General features: G+C 43.0%; 4 protein-coding genes across 4 annotated transcripts; 3 read left to right on the forward strand and 1 right to left on the reverse strand.

Annotated features, from left to right (window-relative positions):
* Nucleotides 1-2,051: 2,051 nt before the first annotated feature.
* On the forward strand, nucleotides 2,052-7,250 carry MELLADRAFT_74837 (uncharacterized protein; the record flags this gene model as incomplete). Its single annotated transcript, XM_007410174.1, has 5 exons — nucleotides 2,052-2,492; nucleotides 2,599-2,733; nucleotides 2,805-3,647; nucleotides 3,787-4,998; nucleotides 5,082-7,250. 5 exons carry the CDS (start codon nucleotides 2,052-2,054, stop codon nucleotides 7,194-7,196), a joined length of 4,746 nt encoding a protein of 1,581 aa, XP_007410236.1.
* A 2,274-nt stretch (nucleotides 7,251-9,524) lies between these two features.
* MELLADRAFT_36164 (uncharacterized protein) lies at nucleotides 9,525-13,056 on the reverse strand (the record flags this gene model as incomplete). The annotated part of the gene is made up of 3 exons (XM_007410269.1): nucleotides 9,525-10,107; nucleotides 12,712-12,896; nucleotides 12,958-13,056. Coding segments are annotated over 3 exons (867 nt in total), but the record flags the coding sequence as incomplete, so codon positions are not given.
* Nucleotides 13,057-13,317: 261 nt separating this feature from the next.
* On the forward strand, nucleotides 13,318-15,123 carry MELLADRAFT_116525 (uncharacterized protein; the record flags this gene model as incomplete). Its single annotated transcript, XM_007410175.1, has 8 exons — nucleotides 13,318-13,434; nucleotides 13,517-13,648; nucleotides 13,718-13,768; nucleotides 13,840-13,971; nucleotides 14,045-14,173; nucleotides 14,242-14,508; nucleotides 14,585-14,850; nucleotides 15,025-15,123. The coding sequence occupies 8 exons, from the start codon at nucleotides 13,360-13,362 to the stop codon at nucleotides 15,077-15,079; spliced, it is 1,107 nt and encodes a 368-aa protein (XP_007410237.1).
* Nucleotides 15,124-16,582: 1,459 nt separating this feature from the next.
* MELLADRAFT_106700 (uncharacterized protein) lies at nucleotides 16,583-19,081 on the forward strand (the record flags this gene model as incomplete). The annotated part of the gene is made up of 11 exons (XM_007410176.1): nucleotides 16,583-16,834; nucleotides 16,902-16,973; nucleotides 17,057-17,171; nucleotides 17,247-17,274; nucleotides 17,358-17,768; nucleotides 17,874-18,018; nucleotides 18,083-18,310; nucleotides 18,493-18,554; nucleotides 18,629-18,781; nucleotides 18,855-18,922; nucleotides 19,008-19,081. 11 exons carry the CDS (start codon nucleotides 16,583-16,585, stop codon nucleotides 19,079-19,081), a joined length of 1,608 nt encoding a protein of 535 aa, XP_007410238.1.
* Between the last annotated feature and the right edge of the window lie 428 nt (nucleotides 19,082-19,509).

Raw genomic sequence — 19,509 nt, forward strand, 5'->3', positions numbered from 1 at the left:
CAGCATCTGGCCGATTTTTATCGTTGGGTGCAGTGGTAGCGTGATATCTTCGCACGCAGGTACTAACTCCACAGCTCGAGTCTGTAGGATTTTCGCGGCCAAGGTTTATAGCTTGCATTGCGGCGAAAGTGTCATCCTGGGTGTGGCAGTAAACTAGAGTGGGCGGGATAGAGTTGTCGGGTACGTTCTCTTTCGGACCGAAAAAGTTGGAAAGATATCCAATGGCGGAGATGCCTGTTGGGACTCGGAGTCGAATCCAGCGAAGTTCCGGGCGCGTCAGCTCGGCTTTGTGAATGTCGACTTCACTCGGTCGTAATTGAAGATTTTCGAAAATTGCGTTCATCGCCTTGGGTGGGCAGGTAGCTGACATCAAGAGAATCGGTACCCGCTCGGTAGCCAAAAACCTTTCAATTAGATCTCCATACGAAGGCCGAAAAGACGATCTGTCTTGAGGGCCAGTTATAGAAATTCCAATCTTGTGTTTATCACTTTTCGCCAGACCCCAGTAGTAAATGAGATGGGCCTCGTCAACCACCTTGAGGACCAATTTCTCTTGGAAATTTTTCGAGAAAAAGATGCTTGTAAACCGAGGATTGTTTAAAAAGATTTCGGGTGACTAGAAATGTAGCAAATGATTAGCTACGAGAATTCAACGTACAGCGGCAGCCATAACTCACCACATACACAAAACGGTACACACCGCGCTCAAGGTTGCGTATTACCTCGTCCGTAAAATTATGACGGTTCAGATTCACGGCTGAAAAGCCCGCCTTCGTCTTTTCCTTCACCTAAGCAAACTCACCACATTTTGTCAGTGAAACCAACCGTGAGGACACTCAAACAAAAAACAAAACGTACCTGATCGTCACCCAACGCGTCTGTGGGATTCAAAACTAGGACAAAGGCTCCCGAGTCCTCAGGAAACAGCATCAGAAACAGCTCGGCTACGCAAGACTTCCCAAACCCGGTTCCGGCAAGAAGGAATGTGGTCTTGTTGTTCATCAGGCTATGGACAGATCGTATCTGTTTTTCTCGAGACTCGAAACCGTATTTGGTATGGAACATGGCCTGAAGAATCTCGATTTGGGCGTCAGGTGAGCTTTTTTTGTGTTTTTCTTCAATCAGAGGTCGACCTGGCTTGAATTGAATTGCTTTCGGAGAATGACTTGCTTGATTAGAATTGTCTTCCGGTGATTTCGTGGTCGCTGCTTCTCTTGCTGAACTTCGAAGATGCATGTCTAAAGGTAATTAGGTGGTGGTGTTCAACCGCGTTGTAACCGCGTCGTGCATGAGCGGGGGTGCAACAATTGAAAGCGCTTGGGGCAGATAGCCGCACGTAAGCTTGTTTTGGACTTCTGTCCAAAACAAAATAATGGGGGTCCGAAACAAAATATTTGGCCAATACTCCCAAATCAATTTCCGGGCCTGCACGCGCGCTGAACCCGTTGAAATCCATGGATATTGGAATCCAATTTTCCCACAATCTACAAGTGGTGACATGCTAAAAACAGTCCGAAGTGAAGGAGAAGGCTCAGCAGAGGCACTCCTGAATTTCTTGCAACCTTTTACGATGTTTAAAGCCCTCAAAAAGGGATTTCAAGCAAAAGTGCTCGAAATTCCTGCTGGTCTCAGGCCAAGCTCGGGGTGTATGCCCTAAGCCCCTCTTCGAGAGCGGACGTGGCCGCGTCGGAAGAGGGGCTTATGTTAAGCTTACAGCACAAGAGGCAATTCAAAGATGGTGATTGTTGCCGGAACCTCTTTTCGATTACAGTTCACATAAACAAACCGGACAAAACCCATGAATTGGTTTACACTGCTGCATAAATGTATGCAACTTGCATTTGCAATTTTCAAAAAAAAAGCTGCAAGTGCTGTGTTGATTACAATTTGGTCAACGTTTCACCGCCTTTCGATCAACTTTGAACAATCAATCAAGTATCAACTGATTTCCTTATTATCTTATTGACCTTTGATATCTTCGAATCCTACAATACTACCGACTTTGATATCCAAGTTCAGTCATACTCTCGGACTCGGCTGGAGTATCTCCAATGGCAAATCAAGACGTTCAATCAGTTCATATCCTTGGATCTCCTTCTATTAAACTCGGCTTTCGTCTACAGTCTTATATCGCTCATACCGTCCTCAATGACTTACCAGCCTCAACTTATGTGATCATCACAGATTCTCACTTGGCTAAACTTCATCTAGCGCCACTTCAAGATGCCTTTGAAAAGGAAAAACCGACTGCAAAGTTACTTACTTATATCATTCCACCAGGTGAACAAAGTAAAAGTAGAGAAACTAAAGCAGAAATTGAAGATTGGTTACTTGAACAACGATGTACGAGGGATACCGTTTTATTGGCTTTAGGAGGAGGAGTGGTGGGAGACTTGATCGGGTTTGTGGCTGCTACATTTATGAGAGGTTTAAGATTTTGTCAAATTCCTACTACACTTTTAGCCATGGTAGATTCTTCAGTTGGTGGAAAGGTATGCATTTTGTTATTAACCTTTTTTTTTCAAAAAAAAATAATTAATCTTTTCAAAATGTCACAAATGATTCACATTGGTTTCTTTTTGAGGAGGTTTCAATTAGACTGCAATCGATACACCTCTTGGAAAAAACTTGATCGGTGCATTTTGGCAGCCTTCGTTTGTGTTTATCGATCCAGCTTACCTTGAAACTTTACCTGAAAGAGAATTTGTCAATGGAATGGCCGAAGTTATCAAGGTTGAGTGGACATATTTCACTATGCTATTGCTTTTTATCATTCAACTGAAGTTAATGTTGTGTTTTGACAGACTGCGGCAATATGGGACGAGACAGAATTTGAGAAACTCGAGGCTGGTGTCGCTGCTATTCGATCAGCCGTCTTATCACCTCCAACCGCTAGGGAGACCAGCAGCATCACAGCTTCGCAGGAACTTCTACTCTCTGTCATTCGAGCATCCGTAGCAGTCAAGGCAGAAGTGGTGACTAAAGACGAAAAAGAAACCGGTCTCCGAAACCTTGTAAACTTTGGTCATACCATCGGACATGCCATCGAGGCTGTCCTCACGCCTGATTTGTTACATGGTGAATGTGTTAGTGTCGGTATGGTTCTTGAAGCTGAAATTTCACGCGCTCTCGGCTTCCTACGTAATGATGCTGTGGGCAGACTGAGCAAATGTCTCACTGCTTATGGCCTTCCAGTCTCATTGGCCGATCCTCGTATGTCAGGTGCACCTAATGCATCTGGTCTCACACCTGACCGTCTACTCGATCTGATGAGCGTTGATAAGAAAAACGCTGGCAAGCTCAAAAAAGTCGTCCTCCTTTCTCGAATCGGACGTACTGTTGAAGAACGTGCAACAGGTGTTGAAGATTCATTGATCAAGCGGATCATCGCTCCTTGCGTTCGAGTCTTTCCTGGACCACCCTCTTCTACACAACTCAAAATTACCACGCCTGGTAGCAAATCTATTTCCAACCGAGCACTCGTTCTCGCCGCACTATCCACTGGTACATGTCGTCTTACCAATTTACTTTCCTCAGATGATACACAAGTGATGATGACAGCCTTGGAAGATATGGGTGGGGCTTCATTTTCTTGGGAAGATGGTGGTGCAACCTTGGTTGTGCGTGGTGGAGGTGGTAAATTACACGTAAGCACTTCCTTTTGCTCTAGAGAGGATCGGAGACTCGTCAATGATCAAGATCACTTGTTGTGTTCTCCTTCTAAGCTTGCTGATCATAGCCAGGAACGTATTTCACCGTGCTGATTTCCACATTGTCATACTTTAGCCACCTCCCAAAGGTAAACAGGTCTACTTGGGCAACGCAGGTACTGCTGCTCGCTTCCTTACCACAGTCTGCACTCTCATCACCTGTGATGACCAACCGGGGTCTACCTCTCGTTCTGAACGTACTGTTATTACTGGAAATGCACGCATGAAGCAAAGACCAATCGGACCACTCGTCGATGCTCTGCGTCAAGGTGGAAATGAGTTGACTTACCTTGGTACTGAAGGATGTTTACCACTTGAGATCCCTGGAGGTGGCCTTCAGGGTGGTTTAATCGAATTAGCCGCTTCTGTCTCTTCTCAATACGTCTCCTCTATCCTTCTCGCTGCTCCTTATGCCCGCAACCCTGTGACCTTGACTCTCGTTGGTGGTACGGTGATCTCTCAACCATACATCGATATGACCCTTGCGATGATGGCTGCCTTTGGAATTTCTGTTAAACGCGATGAAGCCAATCAGCATACCTATCATATTCCGATCGGCAAGTACACATGCCCGTCTGGCGCATACGCTATCGAGAGCGATGCTAGTAGCGCAACTTACCCGCTTGCGATCGCTGCACTCAACGGTCTCACGATCACGCTTGACAATATCGGATCGGCGTCTCTACAGGGAGATGCACAATTTGCGACCAAGGTCCTTGGCCCGATGGGATGTACCGTTGAACAAACCGCCACGACGACTAAACTTGTAGGCCCATCTGATCCTGGAAGATTGCGCCAACTTGGAACCATTGATATGGAGACGATGACCGACGCATTCTTGACAGCTTGTGTGGTATTAGGCGTCGCTGGATCAGGAGCTGACGGATCTCAATCGACAAAAGTCGTAGGAATCGCCAATCAACGAGTGAAAGAATGTGATCGAATTGCCGCAATGGTTGCAGAATTGGCCAAATTAGGGATTCGTGCAGAAGAACTTCCTGATGGGATTGAGGTGTATGGCAAACCGGCTTGCGAGCTATTGGAAGGTGCTCGAATACATTGTTATGATGATCATCGGGTTGCAATGGCATTCTCGGTGTTGGGAAGCGTTCCGGGTGGGAAAGGTCTAGTTTTAAATGAAAAACGATGTGTGGAGAAAACTTGGCCAAGTTGGTGGGATGATTTTTCAAGTAAGATGGGATTCATGATCGAAGGTGTAGGCGGACCTACTGCGGAGGAAAAGAAATCGCAGGCAGCGAAAATCGATGGAAACAATCAGCCCTCTATCGTGAGTGATAATTTTTCCCTCGTCACCTGTCAGTGAATTTGAAGAATCTAATCATGTGGCTCGATGTTTGCACCCACCTCCAGTTGTTATGCGGGATGAGAGGCTCAGGAAAGTCTTTTGCAGGTCGAGTCGCAGCCAGCGCATCGGGCTGGCCCTTGATTGACAGTGATTTATACTTTCAAGACCGTCATTCGACCATCATCACTGATTTCGTCCACAAACACGGATGGGAAGCTTTTCGTCGCGAAGAGGTGGCTAGTCTTGGTGAAATCCTAAAAAAGTTCCCAACAAGACATGTGATTTCATTGGGCGGGGGGATAGTGGAGACGAAGGAAGCCCGAGAGCTGTTAAAGAATTACAAGGGACCAGTGGTTCAAATCAATCGGGATTTAGAAGAGGTGAAGGCTTATCTTCACGAGGATAGTACTCGTCCCTCGCTCGGAGAACCGATTGACGTCATTTGGAAGCGTCGTGAACCATGGTTACTTGAGTGTTCAAATGTGGAGTTCTTCAATCTCGGAATGACCGCTGACTCACCACAAACTTTGGCCAATGAGCGAAGAGTGATGCGTCAATTCTTCGACTTCATCACAGGCGATGATAAAAACCATGTCTCACTCGGCCTTGAATCGCGTACATACTTTGTCGCCCTCACCCTGCCATCACTCACGGAGCCTATGGCAATACATTTGCCGGCGTTATCAAATTTCAATCAGCTTACTACCGGTTGTGATGCAGTAGAGCTAAGGGTAGACTTACTTTCATCGGCTGGTAAAACCCCTCAGGCGTCTACGGTGCCCTCCTTACATTTTATCAGGAGACAGGTTGCAGCTTTACGTCGACTGACCACTTTGCCGATCATCTTCACGGTTCGGACTGATGGACAAGGAGGCAAGTTTCCTGGTCAAGGATCAGAGAAGGAGTATTTCGAATTACTTGAGCTAGGTCTTAGGACTGGATGTGAATATGTTGACGTGGAACTTGGACACTCTCCTGAATTAATACGACAGCTTGGAGCGAAAAAAGGACATAGTCTATTGATTGGTTCTTATCATGACTTTGCAGGAAAATTAAGTTGGAACTCAAAAGAGATGGAATCAAAGTATCAAGCAATTCGAAAGTATGCCGATATCGTCAAACTTGTTACTGTTGCGAAATCCATGGATGATAATCTTGCTCTACTCAACTTTCGTGCTACTCATTCTTCAACTTCATTCCCACCCCTGATTACTATCAATATGGGCCTAGAGGGACAGATGTCAAGGATATTATCACCAGTCCTTAGTCCATTGACTCATGAACTACTTCCAGAACCAGCTGCACCGGGTCAGCTCACATATAATCAGATTCAACAAGCTCTCGACTTACTAGGTCAGCATCCATCACGTCAGTTCTGGCTGTTTGGCAACCCTATCGGTCACTCTCGATCACCACTCATGCACAATACCTCATTCGAAGCTCTCAGCTTACGCTCACATGTTTACAGCCCGATGGAGACTGATACACTTGATAAGGAGAGTGTTAAAGCGGTATTAAGAGCGCCTGATTTTGGTGGTGCCTCTGTTACAATCCCACTTAAACTTGAAGTTCTTTCACTGATGGATGAGCTCACCGATGAGGCGCGAGAAGTAGGAGCGGTGAATACGATCATTAGAAGAGGAGATAAGTTGATTGGAGATAATACAGATTGGTATGCGATTGCTACTTTGATCAGAAGATCATTACCAGCAGACCCAACTGTAAGGGCTACAGCTTTAGTAGTGGGTGCGGGTGGGACAAGTCGAGCGGCGGTGTATGCACTTCATCGACTTGGAGTCAATCGAATCGGATTAGTCAATCGAACGAGATCTCGTGCAGAAGAATTAGTAGCTGCAATGCCAACTTCATGGTCAATTGAAGTATTAGAAGACATTGAAGAAGCGATGAAATTAGAACCAGGAATTGTGATTTCAACTGTACCATCTGATACAACTAAAGTACCCAAAGAATTATTAAAAAGAAAAGGAGGTGGTGTGTTGGTAGAATTAGCTTATGAAATTAATTCGGGTTATGAAAATGTTTTGGGAGATGGATGGAAGTTTGTAAACGGATTGGAAATCTTAATTGAACAAGGATCAAAACAATTTGAAATTTGGACTGGTAAGAAAATGCCAATTGATAAAGTTTGGAAAGTCATTAAAGAAGAAGAAGGAAATTAGAGGAAATTGATGTTTGTTTAGAGTAAAAGTATTGATTGAATTTGTGTTTATGATAAGTTTGATTTTGTAAATTGATGATTGAAAGAAATTAAACAAATTTGAAATAAAGAGATATATAGAATGAGAGACAGGAAGCAAATTGGTTTGTTGGCTTTAAGTTTTGATCAGTTTTATTTCTTGTCTACAATCCATTTTATTGGATCAGTACTATATATATTATATTCACATACATTCAAGAAATATTGAATGAGCCTTCCACCATGTCTGTTTTGAGGTAGCATGTCGACGTGCTCACACCAATCAATTTCCGTAGAGGGTGGATATAGCCTACAAACAGGTCTGAGAGCTAAGCATACAATTGCCTTGGTCAAGAGGTTCAGACAGCAAGATTGTTAAATGGGCTCCTTTGTTCATAGTTCCATTGACAAACGGTACATTTTTGATTGTCTATTATTATTAACAAAGGATTTGCATTTTCTAGAGACAAATTGAATAAAGATCCATTCAAATTTATTACACAACTCTCCGTGTGAGCACATTGACATGCTCATGGGGGACAGGCATGGTGTTCATTAGAGTTTGATCTGATCTGAAGTTGAAGAAAACTTGTTGTCATATCCCTGCCTTTTTTCAAAAACAATTTGAACAAACAAGATGATCATATACACATTTATCTATATCTGTATTTTCCTGAGCAATTGAAGTATAAGATGTCGAATCATCTCCTAGACCCTCACAAAAAGAGTGGGCTGGAAGATATTCAAGTCTTACTATGATGACTGCATATTTCCTGGTAAGTACTAGGAATACTTCACCTTCTTGGAATGCATGTACTCATTGTGATCTCTCTTATCTCTATGTTTGAACCTCTGTTACCTTGAAATGAGATCTTTGTATGAAATACAAAGGTTGAAATATTATAAAGGCAGATATATGTTCTCTACATTAAGACATTTTTGGTTAGTTTGGAAAAAACTTCAAACCAGAAATCCAGTCAAGACAAATGAAACTTTTTGAATGCAACCTTGGTTTGTGTCTTGATAGGGTGCACTGGGAGTGTATGAGTGTGTCATGAGTTTACAAAGACAACCACTGAGTACAAAAAACTGATCCACAGCTAGACAATACATTTTGTAGACAGATATCAATTCAAAAACAAGTATTAATCCAATATACAATTTAAACATCTTCTAAACCAAAGCCAATGATGTGAACAGGATAAATAAATTACAGTGATAATGAAGATTGACTGGTGCTTGTAAATTAAAGATTGAAAGTCACTATATATAAACATGTTCACCTATCTATATTTAACGCACTACTCTACAAGACTTGCCATCCATTCATCAGCCGATGATGTCTCGATCCGAAACTCATCATCATCACTACTCCTCGTCCGTTGAGCCCTTGTTGCACGTACTGGGCGTTTGATGACCGGCTGCGCTGGTGTCTCTTTAGAGCTTCCGGCAAAATGTTTTGAAGTCCCTTCAACAGGTTGAACATCAAGCTCTTGATCGACAATAGCTCTCTTAGCTCTGATAGCGCGCTTTCTAGGTTGCTTGCTTGGTATTGATTCTGAAGTACTTGTAGTATTATTCTTTGGTTTCTTTCTAGAAGATTGTGTAGTACTTGCCTTCTTTTTACCTTTTGATCGAGAATTTGTAGATTGATTTTGTGCTGCCGTTGGGACAGGAACATCCAAGACAGTTTCATTTTGATTTGAATCTTGTTTTTCTTTTTGTTTCTTTCTCCAATTTTGAACAATCGTTTGCAATTTTTGACTTTGAAAGCCTGATACGATCCTACATGTATCATAAAGAATCAGTAAACTTGAAGAAACGTGGGCTTAATACAGCTAGTTAGTACTAACTTGGGTGGTGGTGCATAGGAGGTGGCACCATTTGTAAGTGAATAATCAAAGAAAGAATCTAGAACGCCTTGGGTATGTTCAACTCCATTGATGCGTTGTGTTTGCCTCTTGATCAACGGCAGTATGACGTCATCGGTCTTACTTGAGGGCCAACTGAGGTGATCTGAAAGAAACCTACTTGCCAGCCAAACATCAGAACATAGACCCATATCGACCAGGGATAAAGAGAATATTAGTTCAGATGTAGTCTTACTGTCGCAGTCCGTCCAAGTCGGGAAAACCCCACGTGAACCTCTGATCAGACGTATCTACTGTTGGCTTGTGATATGCCTCAGCAACTGCCGGATTTGGCCAACTGTCTTCCAGCCAGATCTTGTCCTTTTTCTTGCGCTAAAAGTACGAGAACAAACGAACATCAGTAATCGAGCGTTCATAGATGTTTTATTTCTACAATAGGTCTATGCAAAAAATGCGCTTACAAACTTCTTTCGGAAAGCGGTGCCGGATTCCTGTTCACTATCTTTCCCAACCTGAACCTTCATCCACCATCTTTTAAAGTTGATCAAGCTATCGAGCCCAGCGACCGTCAAATGTTCATCATCAAACTCGCTTAAGATTTCCATTGCCGTCACAGGTCCTACACCAGCCAATCCTTCCGTGTAATCAGATCCCAAGAGATAAGCCAACTGGATCAATCTTTGCCTACTGAGTCCCAATTCTTTTTCTAAATCGTTCATCAGATAGCATTCAACAAATTTGTTTTGATTGAACATATTCTTATATACTCTAGTCCCACCAAACAAAAACACATCTGAATCATCTGTAATGATTCCATCTACTAAACCTTTTTTGAGTAATTCTGCGCATTGTGCTTCAGCTTCCATAGGTGAAATCACATATGGGATTCCAAACAACCTCAACATAGATTGGATATCTTTTGACATCTGCAAGTTAACGTCATCCGCATCTCGTCTGTCTTTAACTCGTTGATCCTTTAATTTATTTACTTCTGCATCCACTTGATGTCTCATATCATCTAGTCTTTCTGCATCTTGTAATTCTGAGAGGAATTTGGTCCATTGATTTGATTCAGACTCCAAATTATGCGCTAATTCTCGCTCTTCTGCTTCGAGTGCAACATTGAGATCGTCATCCTCGGGGTCACTGACTACATCCACATGCGCAGGTTGTTTAGCTTTGCTTTGCGGACGGGCGACTGGAGTGGGACTGCGAGACCAAGGAATCGGTTCCTCGTCGCTAGTATCGTCATTTGTTACATTCCTATTACCTGCATTGGCCAGTTGATTGGAATTCAAAGATTGGGGAGGTGGAGTTGGAATGCGTGTCTTCGTCCGTTGCGATTCTTGCGATAGTGATTGTGAAGCCACCATATTGTTGGGAGTAGGTATCGGTGTCGACTTGTCATTCGCCTCAACAACAGCGTGTGGAACACTCGGAGTATCAACTAGCCTATGGAATGACAAAGACTCTGTCAAATCCATATGGTTCCCTTCAGCTTGCAGGTGAGATGTGTCGGTAGATGCATTGAGCTCTGGAAGGGATTTCGGCTCCGATGCCGAGATAGCAGTCGATGTCGTGGCATGGGCGTCGATGGCTATTGTGTCCATTTTCGGTTCAAGAACGGGGCCATTATGATCGGCTAACAGATTGAAGGAATTTGGGAGTGGTGAATACGTCTTCGTGCTTGTGAGATCACTAGTAATCGGCTCCTTTACTCTAGTCTGAGAATCGTTGGGGTGCGGTGACGTTGATGACTGTATTATAGGCGTAGTATTCTCGCCTTTACTTACTGGGGTGGGAAAGACGTCGACCGGGGAAGGTGTTGTGAAGCTGGATGTTCTACAATCTTCGGATGGCGGCAACCCAGGTAGGTTCATACTGTTCTGCACATTCACATCTGGCGAAAGTTTCGGCTGATTTTGAAAATCTGCAAAGTCATCGTCCAATTCTAGATCATTCGATGGTTGTGGTTCTTCAATCCCATTGGACTGCGAGGCATGGTGCGTTGGCTGTTTTGCATGAGATCGATCATTTTCAGGATTGCTGATTATCAAGTGATCCTTACTAGATGTCGAACTAAGATCATCAACTACTACAGCTTTATCATTTTGACAATCTTCCGAGGTCTGAGGGACAGCCGAGGTACGACTTTCACTGGGATTTTCGGGTTCCAAAAACATCGCAAAGTCGTCGTCTATCTCGAGATCAGCTTCTACGGGTTCTGAAGCTGTCAGCGTATGGTTCTGAGTGCGACCTTGAGCTTTGAACTGATCGACAGGGGTATTTCCGTGAGATTTACTTGAGCCTTCCCCTAAATCGGTTCGCCTCAGATGTCGGTTCTCGACCGTGCTACTTGAAGTTCCCTCTCTGTCTATCAGATGAGGACTTGTTTGAGATTCGAAAGCAGAGACCTGAGCAAGAGATTGAATTATAGCTTGGTTCAAGTCTTCGTCCTCTTCATCTGCATTGAAAAGTTGTGCACCGGTATGTATTGATCTGGGGTGCTTCGGAGACTTTGGCCTAGCAGTGCTCTGCGCGCCGTAATGATAACGTATAGCCTCCGTCATATGATCTCGGGAACGAAGAGGTTCTTTACCTTTGGTGGACGGGATAGTGACTTCTTCGAATTCGGCATCATCGCTATCCTCAGCGGCTTGAGATTTGGACATATCTCTAAGCGTGTAAGGTTCCGCATAGTCCGTGACTTCTACAAAATCTTCATCGTCATCCGAATCCATGTCAATCTTCACTGGGCTTTTTTGATTGTTTCCGTCATCTCTACTCATTCCTAGTACCCAACCATCTTGAGCTTTGACGAGTACATATTCTTTATTACGTTGTGCAGCAATCTTGACCGGAATCGTCAAATTTGCTTTTCCAACCATATCCGTTACAGTCAAAAGTTTTTGTGTTAATTCATTGCGTTGTTTGAGATTTAAAATCTGAACTTGACTAAAATCTTGATCACTCTTGAGTTTCATCGCTTCTACTCGAGCATGATTCTGTTGACGAGACTTCACACGTAGATCACCGATGATCTCATATTTCATTTCAGTGGACAATGATTGAAAGTGTGGAGAATTGATGTCTAGGTCTTCAGGTTTCATTTGATCAATAAACTGAGTGAGTTCATCTTCAGTTGCCAAACGATGATCAGCTTCTCTAGGAGGTGTCCTACGCGTAATGGGTGGGAGCTGATATTGATCTTTCGGTACGTATTTTGGTTTGATGGGTGATTCCTTGAGAGGAGATGTTAAGGAGCTTCGACGTTTACCCTTCGATGGGATTGTATTCTTTTCAGCAAAATCTCGAGCCAGGTTATCATTGAAGTAAACTGAATTAGTCGTGATTTGATCGCCAGAGTCTTGAGCCGCTGCTCGCCTAGTATACATGATTTAATCTTCTTCAGTCAATGCAAAACACTTAGTACTCGAGAAAACATCGCATCTTACCTTTGGGCTTGTACCACAGCAGCTTGTCTCAATTGAGCAGCTAAAAGTTTTTCAGCTGTCTTAGCCAAATTTTCTTGACCACCCTGTTTTCGCTTCTTCCTTTCATTCTTTTTAAAAAAGCGTTACAGATTAACAAAAAAGAGGTAAATGTCAGACTAGTACAAAAAAATACTTAAAAATTGAAGAAAAGTATAAATGCTCAACTATTGTTTGTTTTTTTAAAACAGGTGCTCCTCCATCAAACACAAAAACAGGCTTGATACCATAATATAAAAGTTTTGAGATACGTCGAAGAAATCCTAAAATATGAGCATTTGTAAGACCTCGACCTTCTCGATCTCTCATTGCATTTTGAAACTAAGATTCAAAAATTCAAAATTAGTTCAATATTAGTGTTTATTTTAGAGTATTCTCGAACCTGGTATAACCATATGGAGGAGTCAATGGCCAACTTTTTGTTACCCATCGTTTCTAACTTGATGGGACGCGCCACTGGTGTGATCAGTGTCCATAATCCTATAGAGAGAGTTACGCATAGTCAGTCATAATGATGAAAGTATGAACGTGGTTGATTTTACTTACCTTGTACCCCCATCAGTAAGGAGAAATGAAAGCCTATTGGATCAAAATTGGAATGAGCTTCATCTTGGCTTGATTTGGCAAGGTGAAGGAACAGAATGAATGCACTGTACCCGAGTCCTGGAAAATACCCGGCTCCGATCTTCAAGGCCCTGTATCTCGAGCTTTCTTTCCCACTTGACCATTCAACTTGTTCATCGTCCAATTGGAATCTGATCCTTATGCCATCTTGAATGACAGCATGGCCACTACAAATTCATCTAGTCCTGCTGGAGGTGTAGCTCAAAAGACGTTCGATATAGCAAACAATGTTCAAGTAGGTCTGTTTCCTGATGAATCCCTCAGATTATCTTGAAAATGATCATGATTGAGGAAAACTGACTGAGACTGCTTTATAGACGCTAGAGGAAGATCAAATATTCAAGTATAATTCTGAAGAACAAAAGACAATCTTGAATGAAAAGAAATGGAAAAGTGACCCAAATTATTTTAAGAAAGTTCGCGTTTCTGGGGTGGCTCTAATCAAGATGGTGAGCCAATTTTGGCTGATAGTCATATCGATCGATATTGATCTGACTCGCTCTTGTTACCTCAACAAGGTTATGCATGCTCGATCTGGCGGCCAATATGAGATCATGGGCCTCATGCAGGTAATAGGTATGGTTTGTTTACGCGATTTTAACTCATTACTCATCATAATATTGTGTTTTGAGTTTGACAGGGTAAAATCGATGGAGACACTTTCGTGGTCATGGATTCGTTTGCATTACCTGTCGAGGGAACTGAAACCAGAGTGAATGCTGCAAGCGAAGCCAATGAATACATGGTGGAATTTTTGACACACTCAAAAAAGGTCATTCACATATACTGCCTTACTCTCGAGATCGTGTCCGATTATAGCTCTGATTCCTGTTTGATTTGTGTAGGTAGGCCGGCCTGAGAATGTAGTAGGATGGTACCACTCCCATCCGGGCTATGGATGTTGGCTATCTGGAATCGATGTGAACACTCAACTCACCAATCAAACCTGGACTGACCCTTTTGTCGCGATCGTGGTACGTGACTCTGATCTATATACTTCATGTTCGTCTTGATAACACTTTTGTATTGCCTCACTTTTTAGATAGATCCCAACCGCACCATCTCAGCTGGTAGAGTTGACATTGGCGCGTTTCGAACCTACCCTAAAGACCATGTTCCCCCAGATGGTGGTCAGGGCGATGATTATCAATCTGTGCCATTGAGTAAAATCGAAGACTTTGGTGCCCATGCCAATGCATACTATTCCTTAGAAATCGAACACTTCAAATCAAGTTCAGATACCAAGATCTTAGACCTTTTGTGGAATAAGTATTGGGTTATGACCCTAAGTCAAAGTTCATTGATCTCAGTCAGTCTTTTGTGTAAGAAATTTTGGGATAAGGCTATTCATTTTCTAATTCACTTTTAATACTTACCCTATCCAGAATCGAGCATATACGGCCAATCAAATTCAAGATCTGACTGCTAAGCTGTCAAAAGCCGATAATGCGACAACAAGTCGGTGCGGTCTAGGTTGTCTCTTGCCAGCTGCCGTATTGACGGAATACATGGAAAACAAAGCTGGTTCTGGATCTCAAGTTATTACTGCCTCTAATGTCCAGCAGCGTCAGACTCAACTCGCTAAAGTGATGCGAGAGGTGGAGAAGCTTGAAGTCGAAAACCAATATGGCATGGTTGGGCAGATTGTCAAGTTGAGTTGTTTATTTCCGATCATTAACTCTTCTGAATGATCTCCTGCCTAGAGTTACACTGATTATTGGTGCATGTTCAAACTACTTGACTTGACTTGCGGTCTTGTCTTCGCCGACTGCAAACTTGGCTCGTGTCATCTTCACGATGTTTCTCCCCCTTTTGTGCGCTATAGAAACGCTCTATTCAACCAGGGTGACAATGCGGTACTTGATTTGCCAGAGGTGTAATGACTTTAATGTATCTTGTACCAATAAAATCAATCTAAAAGTCGAAATATACCCGGACAATGGCTTACTATCTGCGCGCATTGATTTACTTCCAGTGTAAATTGATTCGACTATTAGATCATGATGCCGTGCTTAGAAACCTCTTCATTGGGAAGAGTCCACGACATCAGGGCGGGCAATATTCATTTGAATCGCAAAAGCCTCTAAGGGTCTCGTCTGCTTGGTGAGCCTAGATGAGCAGTTTCTCCCGGCACGAACACAACACTATGTAGTCTAGCAAGATACCTTCCTGGCAAACAGGTAGATTCCCCCAAGTCAATGGCTTGAGCTTAGGTTTACACTGGGGTCACTTTTTTGTCAAAATATGCGTTTGGGACTATCTTCAGCTCGTTCGAGTCAAGTCCCATTCGAAATTGATCTGCAAGAAGCGCACAGCGGCAAGCCAAATGTCTAAATAGCTACTCGGCGAAAGGAACCCTACCAGGGAATCAGACAGTTGACAATCTTTGTAACTGGGAACCTGTCTGAGCTGAGCTTGTCACCCAGTTTCCCTGGAAGGGTGTTGGAAGTGTATATAAAAGGTTGGAAAGGTCAAACTTATCTCGTTCAACGCTGAAGCAGGTTTCCAGAGCACGTTTTACCCTTGTAGATTTGTCCTCCTCTTGCCTCTTTCCTGGGTCTTGATGCTTATTACCCCTAGATTGAGCTCGAATGTGCACAACTTCAATCATTTCAGGAGATAATAGATGGCATAAAGGCTCAAGTAGAAGGTATGATCTTTTTGCAAGAGCTTCAATTGATGACCTGAATCCAAGGCGCGAAATTCTCGTGATATAACTGTCTAAGAGATTTGCAAAATTGACAGCAATGTTGGACTGGACTTGAAAGATAACTCTCTAAACTCGTCAAGAACGCTGTGATTCTTCTGCGCATTGGGCAGATAGGATTTTGATAGATGTTGCTGATGGCTGATGCAAAAAAAACAAGAGCTTTCGATGAGGAAGTCTTACTTTGCTTCATTTCGCTTCCTAGGAATGAACTGCGCAGAGTCGAAAACCACGAGGATGGAACAGAGACATGGCTAATATGCGGATAGGGGCCAGTGCTCCGACGTGTTTCGTCAGCTCCTCCAATTAAGTCGTCAAACTTGTTGGCTCTCTTGAATTCACCGATGCAGTTCAATTCCGGGTCCTGGTCAATTCTGAAACAAAGACTTGCTTCTTGTCACTGCATGGGTTAGGCTATGCCCTGTAGCACAACTGCGAACCATGCTTGTCGCACAGTTGCGAAAAACATCGCACTATAAAGCTTCGAATCTAGTTTCCAAATCGATCAGATCGCCTTACTTTGCAAGCCATCATTGGGGATCGCATTTACACTCTTTTGGACATCCAAATCATTCACACTCATTTGTATCAGCTTTCATCAAAGCTTAAACTTCCTTTCTTATCTTATTGGAGTAAAGACGTCAAGGACAGCCCAACCTCCAGACAAAAAAGCATCATGTTGTGCAACCAGCGCATAGCAATCCTAGTTTTCGCCACGCTAATCAGTGTGACAAAGTCATCGCCTGCCTCCAAATTCCTCGCGAATTTTGAAGCTCAAAATCCACGATTGGTAGCTCGTTCTACGAAAAGTCACTCGCACCATCACGAGTGTGATCGGCCATCTGAATTAACTCCATCATATTGGCGTCAGATGAAGCTCGATGATTATTTGAGGAACTACCCGGAGGGAAACTCTCTCAGTCTTCCAGTAAGTGTCTCACTAGAATATGTGGTTTAGACGCATATATTTATTGCATTCGTTGATTTGGCATCAGATGTATGTGGATCAACTTCACTTTGGAACTGAATTCGACTGTGGCATTCACAAACATTGCAGTGTTGGGCCTGTCAGTTTGTTTCTTGCTTAAAAGAATTCAAGAGAAAAGATTGATACTGAGCCCTGCGTGAATTGCTCGCATTGATTGTTTAGATCTGTGAACCTGTCAGAGGAAACGATTATTACGTTTTGTTTGCTACCGCACAATGGAACTATTACACCAACTCACTTTCTAGGGTGCTCACTTTGGCAACTTCATTGGTCAAAGGTCAGTTGAATCTCTCTATACGGATCACAAGCCTATCTGAAGGGTTCTGATCATCTGAGGTGTCTGTTGTTCTAGAGGTGGTTCCTAAGCTCATTCACGATTTGTAAGTATCTTCAAAGTGATCAGTGACTCATTCCGGATATCACAGAGTCTCATTCAAAGGAGAATACCTTTTCATTCCTGAAGTGTCGAGCTCTCGCCAGGGGAAAGCGATGCGCACACCATTCCTGAACCAGACTTGATTCGCATCATGCTGGGATCAATTTCGGTAGGAGGAACAGTCAATAAATCTGGAGTGAATAACTCCACACACCCCGATTATTTGGCCGCCCTCGAGCCTCTCAGTACTGAAGTGGCCCAGAGTATGCTGGTGGCCGCTGCCCATACTTCAGCAGGTGCATCACCTCCCAAGCCTCATCCCGAGACCTCGAATCTTCTCGATACCCCGTCTACGAGCACCAATTTCACAAGCCATACCAATCAGACATTGAATGTTGGACCTTCCAGATCTCTACCTGTCGAAGCAGACCCGAAATCGACGCAAGAGCAAGCCCAAGAAGGTACATCCCAAGATTTGGACTCAGAAGACGTTCCAAGGTATGTTGACTCTGATGGGGATCAGTCTGAGACGTCTTCTGAATCTGTAAGGCGAACTTTGGGGGCTCACCCAACTTTTCATTCCCCTCTTTTCAACAATCACAGTAATCACACTGGCGTCTTTCACAATGTTCAGATGAATGCCTATGGCAAAGATCAAGACGTAGATGCAGCTAAACCAGCAGTTAGAATGCAAAAGCGTCAACTTGCTGAATCAAACATCCCAGTCTTACCAATCGTATACAATTCGGTTTGTGATCTTCCTCTTATTGATCCACAAGAGGAATTATCTACTGATCACATCTCTTCTTTAGACCGATACTGTGGAAAACAACATCCAAGCCCTTTCTACTCAGTTTCAAGCCTTTGTGGATGACTCTTTCAATCACAAGATCAACGCCCCAATAAGCGAGGAAGATGGTATCTATGGTGCTCTTAAGGATGGAAGATTCTTAGTCGAATATGTTGAACCTGCATCTCTTCGATCAAATGCTGAAGATGTGGTGAACCTTCTCACTATCTCAGCTATCCTGCAGGCTCAGGTAAGTCATGGGTTTGCTTATTGGTCTGGATTCAATTGGCCAATCGGCGGATTTCACTTGTTCTGATTACTTGAATCCTTCATTTAGAACGCCATGCTTGTTTTCCGTGAAGTACATTTGATACCTTTTTGAGAATCTCCATGCATGTGTTATAAAAATGATTGCTGATATAAGAAAAACAGTCGGACTGCCACATGTCAGACAACCATGATAGTACTCTCAGCTTCTGTTCACCAGATGGAACGTAAGTCAATATATCAAATCAAAATGTTGATCTCTCTGACACAAAGATACTGATTTATCTTATATTCTTGACAGGCTTACGGAGATCGTTCGAGTTGAAGGAAATTCGATCAGGAGAGACATCTTCAATGCTGAATTGATTGAAAACAAATATGGGTTTTCGACTCAGTTTTTAGCAGAAGAAGCTCGGAGATGTCAACTCCTCAATGATGGGAAACCTGACCCACCGTGAGCTCTCTTAATCTTCGATTCTTTTCAAAAATCTCCACATCTGATGTTGATGCGTTGCTTGATCGATCAGAAATTTCAAGCACGATCAATTCGACATCTGCACATTTGATGTGCAAGTATGTGACCTCAAAGAGCCCCGTAAGTTTTCTTCAGTCTTGAAAAATAGACCAGACCATCGAATAAAAGTCCTCATATATTGTGTGTCTTATTCAAATATGCCTAGGACTCGCTCAAATGTTACAAGAAGGAGCTAGTATCGTGAAGCTCTGCAGACAGGAAGTTGGGTTGGCAATTTAAACTGCCTCTATCGCTGGTCTATACCAACGTTGACTGGAGGGAACAACATGGTTCGAAATATATATCTCTGAAGCCTCTGAAGGATAGTAAACCATTGTAGTTGGATCCATGTCTACAGCTATCAATCTCATAGTTTCAATACTCGCATCAACGCAACTTATAGTTCATTTTCTGAATGAATCCACTCCTTCAGTCCTGTCATTTTTTACTTGCTCAGAAGCTCTTGTAAATGGAAAAATTCGTTTCAGATGTATCATCCCACACGTGAAAGTAAATCGTACAGTTGCTTTCTTTGTTTGTTTCATTAGTCAAAGAAATCATTGAGAAACTTGCTGTGAAGTATTTTGCCGTTTTGAGCTTATGGAACAAAATTTACTCCACATGGAATATAACAAATCCGTCCGAGCGATGCTCATACCCGAGAAAAT

The sequence above is a fragment of the Melampsora larici-populina genome (genome assembly GCF_000204055.1).
Source record: "Melampsora larici-populina 98AG31 unplaced genomic scaffold MELLAscaffold_19, whole genome shotgun sequence".
Lineage (NCBI taxonomy): Eukaryota > Fungi > Basidiomycota > Pucciniomycetes > Pucciniales > Melampsoraceae > Melampsora > Melampsora laricis-populina.